The 13,360-nt window shown below is 43.7% G+C and overlaps 1 protein-coding gene across 20 annotated transcripts in view; it reads right to left on the bottom strand.

The window, feature by feature from the left end:
• Positions 1 to 2,607: 2,607 nt before the first annotated feature.
• The window catches only part of TAF1 (TATA-box binding protein associated factor 1), a 45,433-nt gene continuing 34,680 nt past the window's right edge, over positions 2,608 to 13,360 (bottom strand). For 9 of the 20 annotated variants that reach the window (XM_083486196.1, XM_083486197.1, XM_083486198.1 and 6 more), the window contains 9 exons: positions 12,406 to 12,473; positions 11,192 to 11,314; positions 10,367 to 10,459; positions 9,730 to 9,814; positions 8,424 to 8,491; positions 8,220 to 8,336; positions 7,276 to 7,429; positions 5,755 to 5,929; positions 2,608 to 2,862 (listed from right to left, as the gene is read on the bottom strand). In XM_083486196.1, coding sequence (XP_083342322.1) covers positions 2,787 to 2,862; positions 5,755 to 5,929; positions 7,276 to 7,429; positions 8,220 to 8,336; positions 8,424 to 8,491; positions 9,730 to 9,814; positions 10,367 to 10,459; positions 11,192 to 11,314; positions 12,406 to 12,473 — 959 coding nt within the window. In that variant the 3' untranslated portion in view covers positions 2,608 to 2,786. Of the gene's footprint in view, positions 2,863 to 5,754; positions 5,930 to 7,275; positions 7,430 to 8,219; positions 8,337 to 8,423; positions 8,492 to 9,729; positions 9,815 to 10,366; positions 10,460 to 11,191; positions 11,315 to 12,405; positions 12,474 to 13,072; positions 13,229 to 13,360 lie in introns of those variants that run through there. The other 11 variants (XM_083486181.1, XM_083486182.1, XM_083486193.1 and 8 more) reach the window with 3 other exon arrangements.

Here is a 13,360-nt window from a genome sequence, read left to right as displayed (position 1 = left end):
GCCACCCTGCCGACTGCCCAGTGGCACTCCGGGGCCAGGAAAACCCTGGAGCTGGTGCAGGGATAAGGAGAAGGAAGAGAGAGAAAGAGGAAGGAGAAAAAAGAGGGGAGCCCCAACCTGCCACTGCCACCACTGAGGAGGAGGTAGGAGAGCACCAGGAGGGCAAGGACACATGGCCGAGCCCAGGCCTGACCCAAGCCTACTCCACGGCAGCTAGCCGGGGCCCAGAGAGCAGGCCATGAGACAGAGACCACAGAAGAAAAGATAGTACTTCTTAATTTTTTAAAATAAATAACCTTTTTTAAGAACTTTTTTTTTTCTCTTTTCAAAAAAAAAGTGTCCCCAGATTCTTTGGGGAAAAAATCTGGTGACCAGGGGTCCGGAAACTTTTTCAGCAGGCAGCCGGTCCACTTTTTCTCAGACCTTGTGGGGGGCCAGACTATATTTTGGGGGAAAAGAAGAAAAGAATGAATTCCTTTGCCCCACAAATAACCCAGGGATGCATTTTAAATAAAAGGACACATTCTACTCATGTAAAAATACATTCATTCCCAGACCATCTGCAGGCCAGATTTAGAAGGCGATTGGGCCGGATCTGGCACCCGGGCGTCAGGTTGCCTACCCATGTTCTAGACCCTCCACCCAAAGCACAGTTCCCTGTATACACCAGTGGCAGAGCATATGCCCACACTGCCCAGGGCGCACACACCACATTTCAGGGTAAGAAAGGCACGGGGAACCTGCCACCCACTCTCCTCTTGCTCTCCTCCCCCAGGTCAGCCCTGACCCAGGGGCAGAACTGCGCCAGGCACAAGCCGTGCAGCTCCTTGCACAGAGCCAGGCTCTGATAAAGGAGTCTGCTGTGGGGGAGTCTGTTTGCGCCCCTTCGCAAAATTGTGCTCGGGGCCACGGACACCCACCCCCTGCCCACGCTACATCTCGCCCTCTCGTGGTAACAGCTTTCAAAGTGGTTTGGGATCCGCAACTGTTAAAGTCTACCCTTTATTCAAACTGAAACCACACACTAGACTTTACAGATACAGGGTTATTCAGAGTTTGGTTAAATGTTCCTCAGCTATAATCAAAACCTGTGAGTGATAACTTGCTTGCTTGGAAGCAAAAGGGTATTTAGAGACAAGTATATGTGACCGAGGGATGTGGATGCAAGTCATCCATTTAAGCTCCTAAATTGGCAATGCTCTTCAAAAACGCCAGGGATGGACAAATTAACACAAACTGTACCACAAATATACATACATACATATATACATACATACATACATACAGCAATTGCATTGGTCTTGGCAAAATTGGACTTTTATTATTTTTTATTCCAAATTATAGCAAGACATATCCAAAAACATATCATCCTTATTCCCCCACCCCCATTTTTCCTCCCTCCCCCCTCCCAAACAGAACCCACCCCCCGACTTCCCTCAGTTCCAGTCTTTGGTTTCTCTAATAATGCTGCATGTTACAAAGTTGCATAGATCCTCAAACTGTTTAGCTGATTATTATCAATAAAAAAAAATGTGAATGTTTATTCAAAACCTGCCAAGGTGTCCAGTTCACTTTGTTGGGTCTTCAGATACTTTGTAAAAGGTTCCCATTCATCCTTAAAGTCACAGTTATCCTTGTCCCATAGCTTATATGTCAGTTTTGCCAGTTCTGCATAGTCCATCAATTTTTCTTGCCATGATTCTTTAGTTGGGGTTTCTTCAGTCTTCCATCCTTGTGCTACCAGAACTCTGGCGGCCGTTGAAGATGAAGATGTTTTTCAACTTTTTTGGCAGATCTTTCCCTACAATCTCCAACAAAAAAGCCTCAGGTTTTTAAACAAATGTTAAATGGAACATTTTCTTCAATTCATTGTATATCATTTCCCAAAATTTTTTAATTGCCTTACAATCCCACCACATATGATAAAATGTTCCCTCCTTTCCCTTACACTTCCAACATATATTTGAACTAGTTTTGTACATTTTCCCTAACTGCACTGGTGTTGTGTACCATCTGTACATCATCTTCATGTAATTTTCCTTCAATAGGGAACAATCTGTAAATTTTAAGTCAGTTTTCCATAATTTAACCCAATCTTCCATCATAATGTTGTGACCTACATCTTGTGCCCATTTAACCATAGCTGATTTTACCTCTTCATCTTTTGTCTCCCATTCTAATAGTATGCTGTATGCGGTCTTCAGTAGTTTCACTTTCCCTTCAATCACTTCTGTTTGAAACCTAGATCTAGTATAACTAAATCCTTTCTTGCTGCCTTCTTTATGTGTTTCATATAGTTGTCGATAATAATAATAAGAAGAATTTATAATTTATACCCCGCCCATCTGGCTGGGCTTCTCAGCCACTCTCGGTGGCTTCCAAAAAAAAATTAAAATACTCTAATACGTAATGCAACCAACTCTGAAAGTGGTCTTTGATCTCATCATAATCTCTTAATTTCCATTTTCCATCATGTTCCTGTAATAAATCAGCATATGTGAGCCATTTTCCTTTCTTTCCAAGTGGTTTGAGCAGTAATGCTTCATGTGGTGAGAGCCACATTGGACTTTTAGAAGGAGTGCTTGTATGAACAAAAAACAACTCTCATGCAGTTAAGGGTAATTTTTAATTTACCTTTATATACATCTTAAACACAATATTGATTCATAAAAGAATGAATCAACAACAAGTGTCTCAGTTTAGCAGCAGCGTTTCATTGGATAACAAAGAAAAATCTATACACTGAGACCATGATGCAATCTTATCATGATCCCCAATAAAGTGTTTTATTCATCTGAATCCAGATCACTATCTCCTGCAATGGAAGGGAGGTCGTCACTTTCTTCCTCGTCCTCGTGGCTACTGGAAAAGAAAGAAATCTCATGATGCTGTTGTTATTTATCATGCGTACTGAGCGTGGGACAAACTTAGAAAGACGATAGACTGATGCTAGCTGTTGTTGATATACAAACTTTACAGCAACACAAGTGTGAGATGCAGCTGGGCAGGTCATCTTCCTAATCCAATTATAACAGCTAAGGGAGTCAAGCAAGGTTGCATATTGGCCCCCTTTTTGTTTAACATTTATTCCCTTAGTAAACATCTTCGAGGGAGAGATATACATGGCCCAAAAGGCAGATAGAATTTTGCCTCTCCTGCTTTATGCAGATAATGCTGTCATCCTGTTTCAGACACAAATTGGCCTTAAGATTGCTCTTAAGAAACTAGTCCAACACTGTATGGAGGATCAATTAGCAGTAAAGTACCAAAAAACAAAAGTCATGGTTTTCTCCAATAGAAGGAAAACCTACAGATGGTGCATAGATAACCAAGACATTGAACAAGTCACCTGTTTCAAATATCTAGCGGTTATATTTCAAGCTTCAAGAAAGAAAACTGCCCATATTAATCACACTTCCTCTATGGCCCAAAAAAGTACTGCAGCAATCTTAACATTCCATTGAGCAAAGGGAGGAAATTTTTATTCCAGCTGCTATCAAACTATTTGCTGCAAAATCCATAGCGTGCACAACTAGTCCCCCTCTCTAATCTGGACCTCTATGAAAAACTAAAACCAGGATTCCCAAGGTCAATTCTCCAAATCCCTAAATGTGTCCCCAATGCAGGCCTGTAGACTGGAGATGGGCCTAAATAGGATTGAAGCCGAAGTGTGGCTAGTTACTCTGTACACATGGCTAAGACTTAATAAGACCTCAACTGGGCTGCTCTCTTTGACATTGATTGATAATTATCAAATAAAATGGTGGAAGGGCATCACAAGAAAACTGGCTTTATATGGCCTTTCTACTGAATATATTTTAGGTCTGGAAATGGGAAGGACTAGAAGTATAATTAAAGAACGAATCTGGGACAGAGAATTCCAAAATGATCTTAATCAATCCTCCAAAATTTGTAAATTTTTACCCAAACTTCAAAGATCCTATCCAGCAAATTATTTAAGTGCACTGGACAACTCTAAACACTGTTGGGCATTCTCCAGAGCCTGCTTTAATGTTCTCCTTTCAGCATCATTAGCGGGCAGATATCATGACATCCCAGTCCAACAGAGATTATACCCATGCAATTCTGACAAGATTGAATCCACTGGGCCCATTCTTCTATATTGTCCACTGTATCATGATACCCAAAGAGAGCTAATTCAACGGTTACTAAGGAAATTACCTGGCTGCTCAGAGGAAACCTATGTTAAATATCTTCTTGCTGACAAAAGATCCGAATATCACCAGGCCTGTTGTGAAATTCTGTTTTATGGCAACAAGGACAAGACAGGCTGCAGTGACAGTGATAGTCGATGAATGAGTACTGATTTTAAACTCTGGAACATAGGTTTTGGCTGAAGGAGTGCTATTTTAAATGCAAATAAGCTTATAGGGAATTTTCAAGGGGCAGACGCAGTAGACAAAATTGTTCCTGTTGTTAATTCTGCTGTCTGGACTTTGACCTCAATAAAGAAAATAAGTTCATGTGTACTGAGCACTGTACAGAAGAGAAACAATATAGTGAAGGAAAACACGAAAGTGTGACACATTGCAAATGCAGAGGAGCATTCACTTGGTCTTCTCTGAACATTTTTATCACCACAAGTGCATGGTTTCTGATTTGTTAGGAATGTAAGAAGAGCCTGGCTGCTGGATCTAGTCCAGCATCCTGTTCGCACAGTGGCCAAACAGATGCCTATGGGAAGCCCGCAAGCAGAACATGAGCACACCAGCAATGCTCTTCCCAACTCCAATTCCCAGCAACCGGCATTCAGAGGCATAATGCCTCTTACCCTTGTGGCAAGTAGCCATGGATAGACTTTTTCTCCATGAATCTGTCTGATCTTTGAACACCATCCAAGCCATCTCATTTGCGCAGTCATCCTTCAAGGTGTGCATCTGGTGCAGCAATACCACCGCAACCCTACCACTCAAGACTGCTCCCATCAGAGGCAAGATTGCTGTGTGGAAGGTGGTTATGCAAGCATTGCAGGCAGAATCAGATGCAAATGGTGTTAAGAGACTGGACTTTTTAGCATCAGAATGAACCTTTCATGAGCAGTGCTTTAAGGCAACTGCATAGGTTTAATCTTGCATGGCAACATCATAGAATCATGGTTGCATTGTTGGAAGGGTCATCTAGTCCAAACCCCTGCAATGCACGAAAAATATTATTACTCCCCTCATGAGATGAATGTGTGCTGCCACACTTTCTATTTTTCTGTATGTTCAAGAACTAATCCACGTAAATGTTTAAAGAATAGGGAAGACTAATCCTGTTCATGACTAGGGTTATGAATCACATCTACAAAGAAGCCAGGATTGGCTCATGGGGGTTACTACTAAAGTTGTGATAGCATGTTTTTGTTTGGTGACTGATGGCATTGCAGCAATTGAGAAATGAATTGTTTAAATTGTTTTACTTGCTGTGCTTTATGTTAATTTTAGATGTTTGTTGTTGTTTTCTGCTGGGCTTTTTCTTGCTGTGTGAGTTCCCTCCCCAACCCCCACTTTGGTTTTAGAGTTTAATGGTGTACTGCATTTCACATTTTCTTGTATGAGCAGACTGCCCAGAGAACTTGGTTGGATGGGTGGCATGAAAGTGTAACCAGTTAACAGAAGAGCAATAAAGAACAGGGAGGCCCACAACTCAAAGGCAACTCATAAGAGTCATCTGAACTGAGCGCAGCCAACCTGCTTTTGAGACAACCAAACACTCCGTAATGGCTCCAACAGCACACTTGTCTATGGTTACCTGGCACTGCTATACTCCATGGCATGTGAAATCTTCCCTGCTGCCTCATACGACATCATGCTGTCTTTGTTGTCTTTGTCTATTTGCACATTCTCTTGAAGAACACAAGGCTGTCTCGGTCTCACTGCAGAGGATCCTGCACCTGAATCTCTGCTACTTTCACTTTGCTGGATTGCTGCACAACGGGACAGAAAATGGGTAGCCATAATAAAGTTACCCAAGCCTGTTTTATCCCCCAGGTCACCTGCAAATGGCTCCAAGGATATTGCTCTCCTTTGAGTAGTTTTGTCATCCTTCAGAAGGTGGCTAAGTTGCAGTTCAAATAAGAACCTCAAAAGCATTTTGCATTTGAACAAAGTCAGCCACTGGAAAAGTTAGTACCATATGATAAACTAGACTAGAGGAAGCTTTTTCAGTCTGGGGTCCCCCATTCTCACATGGAATCTTCCATTCATGTGTACTATATTTCCGCCATCCTCAGCTTTCCTTTCTCAGCATTTAACAGCTAGGCATCTCCGATAATCATTTGCTCTACTGCAGAGGCAGTAAACTTTTAAGTCAAAAGTTTGATTCCCCTGAGAGAAACTGGTGGGGAAGAGTCTACTGACAATGGGGAGGAGCCAAAGCTGAAATCAGAAGAGTCTTCACCTGCATGCTCTCCCCTGCTTCCAATCATTCACACATCCCTATGGCCCCTTGAATACTTATTCTCCCCATCCACACATAGTCATTTCAGTCACCATTCATCTTATCTCTACACTCCCCATCCCCACTGCATGACAGCTGGTCTTAGAAAAAAAATGTCACAAATGGGACCCTTTTTTTAAGCCAAGTTGTCATGCAGGGAGCACAATTTTTAGGCTCTGCAGCATGTGGAGATGGGAGCATTACTCCACCCCTCCTTACATTCTAGCCCCCACCCCAAAGAAGGCCCCTCCATGTGTTCTAGAGTGGTTTCCCCCTAATCCTGCATTAGGACGAGAGGGCTGCTGCCCCCTATTGCCAAAGAAAAAAACCTCTACCCCATCAGCATAGCAATTAGGCTTAGAGGGGGAGAGGTTAATAACCACACAGGGGTACAGAAGAGGAGATGGGGAGTGGGCAGATCCAAAAGGCTCTGTGGATTGGCTAGGAACATCTTGCCCCTGGTTTAAGCAAGCTAGGAAGAGAAAAGAAGTGAGGAGTCTTGGCTTAAGATGCTTCCTCACTAACCACAAACTTCAACCAAGGACAAACTCTGGCAACAGCTTGTGGTCAGTTTGCATGGTCCTGTCAAGCCACAGCAACTGAAAGGAATGTACATTTGCCTGAATTCACAAGCGTTTGCTTCTTGCTAATAGCCAAAGGACCACAGCACAATGGCAGAGCACCTGCTTTGCACGCAGAAGGTCCCAGGTCCAATCCCTGGCTGATCTGGAGCCCTTGAAACCACTGCCAGCCAGTGTAGGCAACCATGAGTTAGATGGAGCAATGGTTTAACTCAGCGCAAGGCAGTTTGCTATGTAAAGAGTGAAAACTTACATGTGAAAGTGTCATCGTCTTCCTTGCCACTGCTGTCACTGTCACTCTCCTCGTTATCTGACAGGGTCAAGTCTTCATAATGCATGCTGGCCTGAGGCTGCTGCAGTGAGCCTTCTTCCTTTTCACCCAGGTCTCTGTTTTCACCTTCCGCTTTCTGTCATGATGGAACAACCAATAGTAGAAAGGAGGTTGCAGAGAATTTCCTGGCACATGCAGAAGGTAGCTAGCTAGCTGCTCTCTAAAAATGGCCCTGGCAAACTGAAGTGGTTTCAGAAATAAACCCAAGTGCCTGCATCACCAGCCGCACTAGTACTTACTTCTGCGGTATTTTGCAGCAAGCGGATGATTTGCAACCACCTTGCACACAAGGTTGCTCTACTCATCTATACTCACAACAACCTTGCAGAGTGAGTGAGGCAGAGCCAATGATTTGCCCAAAGTCAGTGGGAATCTGAGCCTCCAGCAGTGAATAAAATAATGAAACATCACATGATGTTAAAAGCTGTGGAACAGAACACTTCTGTTATGGGAAAGGGTTTGAGCACATAATGCCAATCCTGGCCCACAGCACCGGCTGCCAATTAGTTTCCAGACCCAATTCAAAGTGCTGATTTTAAAAAGGAACAGGTACCAGGTGATAGGAAAACCTCCTCCTTGTCTAAGCTACTGGAGAGAATCAGAGTAGGCAATGCTGCCTGCTAAAGTAGCCAGGAAGGGCCTAGCTGACCAATGGGCTCTTTCCCAGCCAGATGGTCTCCCAGTGCTACTAGGCCCAGCATGGTGGTGTGGCTCAGAAATCTAATAAAGCAGAACAACATAGGCAGGGTTGAGTCAGAAAGAAGCACATACATTATCCCTGCTGCAGCCACCACCCCAAACTGCAGCCACAGGCCTTGATGCCAGAAGAGGGTCCCTGAAAAGAGAGCTTTGGCAAGAAGCCTCACCTGGGGCATACAGGGCTGAGAGATGGTTGGGCCAAAGCTCTCCAGGTCTGCCTCCTCTAAGGCTGCTTTGTTAACAGCAGAGATATCCTTCTCAAGCTGGGTCAAGTGCTCATCATACTGAAGAAGCAGAAAGACAGAGAAAGTAAGTGTTTGCTGAAGAATTGAAAACAGTCCTTGGCAGCATTGGCTTGCTGGGCCACCTACCTCTCCTAGTGCCTTGTAACAGATGTCCACCATCTCTTGAGCTGTTTTTGTGTTCTGGCTGTCAGGACCTGAATTGGAAATACAAACAAACAAACAAACAAACCACATCTCCTTAATGCTGCTCCTTAAGACCTGAACACACAAGAAAGCCACAGGAATAAGCAACCCACTTCCAAGTGGTTATCTTCAGGGCCAAGGTCCATGCTTCCTTGTGATATGCACCCAGAGCTTTCCAAAGCTTTGCCAAGTTCACTGGTGGCAACCAAATGTGGTATTCTTCAAAGGCTCTCGTCCCTGCAGAACTCCTTAAGGTTTCCCTTAAGCTCTGGCCATGTAAGACTCCTGAACCTCCCCTCCCCCAAGCACATTTTAAAAGGCCCTGAGATTTAATCAAAACCAATACTCTAGTCCATGAGCAGGTAAACTTTCAAGGCCTGTCTGCCAATTCCCGCTCCCCAGGGCCATATGCCTGCAGTGGAAGTGAGCGTTGCACACTCTCAACATGCACACCAGACATTCAGCCCCTCCTTAGCTAATCAACACAAACCAGCTAGCTTGAGGAGAGGAATGCCCCCTTTCCACGCAATCAAATGATCTATCTGATAATGTGGGAGAGAGTAGGTTGCATGTCCACCAGGGAGCTGGACTCAGTGGAGAGAATTAAAAGCTCTCTGGCTTTCTCAGCGCTGTGACTGCCCCTTTGCTACCAAAATTGGTGGGATCTTGGGGGACAGAAAAAATTGCTGGGTGGACAGATTAGAAGCCCCAAGCTGGGGATTAACCAGCCCTCCTCTATTCGGTTCATGCCTGCTTACAAAGCAGCATTGGACCCCAAGAGCTGAAGAAGCTTAACAGAAAAGTCCCCAGAAGAATGTCTTAATGAGTAGATGTGGTCACATTCAGGTCTTGCCCTTATTGCTGGCATCTGTCTGTCTCAAGAGACGATGGGGTGTGCCTCCGGGGATAAAGACAAACTGCTTCATTAGCAGCATCAAAGTGACCTCCCTGGAGAGTAAGCCTGGGCAGTGTGTCTGGAGGTCCTGGGCAGCCCAGTTGGCAAGACCCCTCTCTCAGCCTCGCTGATGTGGTCCAAAGGAAAGCAGAGCAAGATGTTTGGCACCAGCTGGGCTGCAGGAGTTGCCAGAAGGAGGCTTACAAGATGCCATCTAACTGCCATCCAGATTTGTGTAGGGTTTACTCCTTAGCCTTTTCTTCTTGCAAAGGTGCCCCACAAAGCCCTGATAACTCTCTGTAAATGTGAGTCAAAGGGCTGCAGACATGGCAAGGAGCCAAGAGGGTCTCTTACCATTGTATTTAATGCTGTTGGCAAGGATCAGTTTCACGTCATCCATAAAGACTTCTCGGTTCTGGTATTTATGTCTGGAGATGTTCTAGAATGAATGAATAGGAGACAAGATGGGAATGTGAAGCCTTAAGGAGGCAATATGAAGTCTTGATTCTGGCATACAAAAAGTCTGAAGTGGATCCTTTACGAGGACCCTTTCTTCCTTACACTTCACTAATATTTTGGAGTGTCCTGGTGATTCCTTTCACATATAGAACTGCTTCTCCCCATCACAACCTCCCTGATTGCTCAACATGACCCAAGCCAGAGTTACAAAATACAGCACATGTCTTTGAGTTATTTATTTTCCCCATGACTTTTTGGCCTCCAAGTCAGCAGCTGGTGGCTGAGATTAGGCAAGCAGAATTTCTTCACCCTCAGCCCACATTTCCATATTCCAGTTCTATTCCTGGTATTTTATCTGGGATTTAACATGCTGCCATCAACCTTGGGCCTTTTCTGCCAAGGCTTCTTTTATTTCATTTAACTAAATGTATACATTGCCTGATTGTAAGAAAACCTTGAAGCAGTTTACAAAAGACAGTTCTGAGAAGCTGCAACATAAACCAACAACAGCTGCACCCTTCAAAGTTTGCACCTTGCTGATAGTCCTCAGGTCCATTGGGCTGACAATGACTTTGTAATATTTTGGCACGCGTCTCCTGTTTACAGGAAGGAAAAAGAGCCTGGCCTGCAAGCAAAAAGAGGGTAAAAAGATAATGAGCAAGCAAGTCTTGCACGGTGAATTGCATGCCGGATCCAGTATCTGCATAAGACACTGAAAAGCTTTTGTACAACATCAAGCTGAATCCTAAGTCCTCTGGAGGTGCCTGGATTCTACTATAGCATTTTCGTCAAACCCAAAGTAAGGAACTCCAGAGCCAGATAATTTTGGAGCTGTGCAGCACCAGCATTTGTTAAATGCAGTGCTGCTCAAATACAGCTCAGGAAGCATATACAGTGGTACCTCAGGTTACAGACGCTTCAGGTTACAGACTCCGCTAACCTGGAAGTAGTACCTCGGGTTAAGAACTTTGCTTCAGGATGAGAACAGAAATCACACAGCGGCAACGGGAGGCCCCATTAGCTACAGTGGTACCTCAGGTTAAGAACGGTTTCAGGTTAAGAACGGACCTCCAGAACTAATTAAGTTCTTAACCCGAGGTACCACTGTAGTCCCACCATCCTGCTTGCACAGCAGCCAAGTGGAGGCCAGTGGAAGGCCCCAAAGGAAGACATGAGTGTAACAGAAACTATCCCCACTTGTGATTCCCAGCAACTGGTATTTAGAAGTGGAGGTAGAACATAGTCATCGTGGCTAGAAGTCACTGATAGCTTTATCCTCCAAGCACAAGGCTACTGTGACAGTCCCCTTTTCCACAAGCTCTTTTCCATCACCACCAATTGCTAAGGGCAGACATACATGAGGAACAGCCTTTATCTTCTGGGATACAATCTTGTCCAGAATATAGGAGAAGGTCGCTTGATGAACATCGTCCAGAAGGCGATTAATTGCCTTTTCCAAACGAGCCAGTTTATCTTCCTTCTGAAAGGACACCAAGGTACAGAAACACACTCAGCTCCAGAGCAACTCCTTTATAGCAACCCACTTTTTGCTGAACTCTGCTCAATGGCAGAGCACCTGCTTTTAATGCAGAAGGTCCTGGGTTCAATCCTTGGCATTTCCAGGTAGAGCTGTGAATGCTTCCTACCTGACACCCTGGAGAGCTAAATGAGTTAAGATGGAACAATGGCCTGCCTCAGTATGGGGTGGTCTTCTATGTGCCTACTGTATTTTTATTGCTTAAGTAATTTCAAAAATATATTTCAACATCTTCTGTTCCTATCCAATTACCGGTAGTTCAGGTTTTAAAACAGAAGGCATTCACACATATCCCATCTTTATTCATAAGGAAAGTCAGCTACAACTCAAAATCTCCAGCAATTTGGGCTGGTTTTCTCACATGCAACATGGCCCATAAAAGAAGCTTATTGTTCACATTCTCTCAGTTACCTGGAACTGTCTTTTTTCATTTTTACTAATACCACTATTATTAAAAAGCACTACATTCCAGTTTTAAAAATTTTTATAGTTAAAATAAGCTGTAGACAAACAAGATCATGTTTTATCATTAAATAAATTGGTGTCCTTTTTGGAGAAATGTTTTTTTTCAACAACCAAAAATTTTGTTGTTTGTGTTCATATTTTGTGTGTGATTCTGATTCTGTCCTTCCAGCAATAAGTTTTGTTTAATTAGATAATGACCATGGAATCTTTCTCACCCACAGCTAATACAACATTCACAATCTGTTTGGAAATCTATGCTGCACTTTCAAATTCAGTAACTTTCAGTTAAAATCCAGAAACCAAAATTAGTATTGGATAGTAAAGTCACCATTCGAACTCTGCCACTAAAAACTATTAAATCAAGAGAGCAGGTCCTATGCTCAGCTCCTAATGCAAGCATCCAACAAACCACTCTGGCTGCCTTTAGTCCTTTCAAGAGAGATCTCCCTTCAGTCCAGAATCACCAAACTGTTTATGCAAACAGCTCAGCCCTAAAAGTACCCTACGTGGCTAAGCAACGCCCTTACCTCCAAGCCACAAGCAACCCCTCCCTCCACAATCTGACTTGCCTCTTTCAATTTTTGATCACCGAAGTCCAGCATTGACTGAGCAATCTGAGTCAACTTGTGCTCTGGCCCTGCAAACACAACAGCAGAAACCTTTATTGTGGGATGGTGTTGTTGTGAGCTGTCTTGACAAAAGGCAAGTTACACATTTAAGATTACATGTGGTTAAGTTGGTCCTGTTCCCCAGTGGTATGGAGAGCTAACTTGGAGACTCATCAGAAATCTCAGAGAGCACACACTTGATTTTACATCCAACTGGTGTCCTCCAGATGTTTTAGACCGAAATTCCCATCAGCCCAAGTCAACAAAGTCACCCTGAAGTTGCAGTCCAAAATATCTGATGGGCATCAGATTGGCAAAGGCTGCTCCACGGTGTGACAGCAATTGAGAAGCAGCCAGCAAAGCAATGCTTTTATTTTGCTCCATTCCCACTGTCCCCAAGCTGCTGGGAGATCATGGCCCCAGAGGAAAGGAGCAGGTATCACAACTCTTCCTTGGTAGTCCAGAAGGACTAGTTCTAACTGAAATCACTCAAGATAGATGAGGTTTTTTCTTAGCAGGTCCAGTTGAGAAATCAGACAGGGGAAAGAGAAGCAGTCGCACTGAGAGCAAAGGAAACCAGGAAATTACAAAGGGGAGCATGCAGGCAACTTACAAATATATAAGGCCATCCGTCAGAGAAATAATTGGACACCTAGTGAAGACAGGACGATCACCAGAGGGTTTAAAGAAGAAAGTAGGCCACAGTGTAAAGTAGGTGAGCATCAGAAGGAAATTCTCCAGCACAAGGTAGCCTTACAGAGCTATGCAGAGATGGCGAAACTTACTGGAAGAATAAAAGATCAAGATGAGAGACCTTTTTTTTAACAGAATGGGGGTAGATTGTTGAATATATGAAGACAAATTGTAAACAATTAAAAACTTCAGCAGGATTGATGTAAACACGAGCAGTAAAAAA

Source organism: Podarcis liolepis, assembly GCF_965112155.1.
Source record: "Podarcis liolepis genome assembly, chromosome: Z".
Classification (NCBI taxonomy): Eukaryota; Metazoa; Chordata; class Lepidosauria; order Squamata; family Lacertidae; genus Podarcis; species Podarcis liolepis.
Note: the sequence above shows the minus strand (reverse complement) of the source record. Positions and strands in the feature narration are given on the sequence as shown.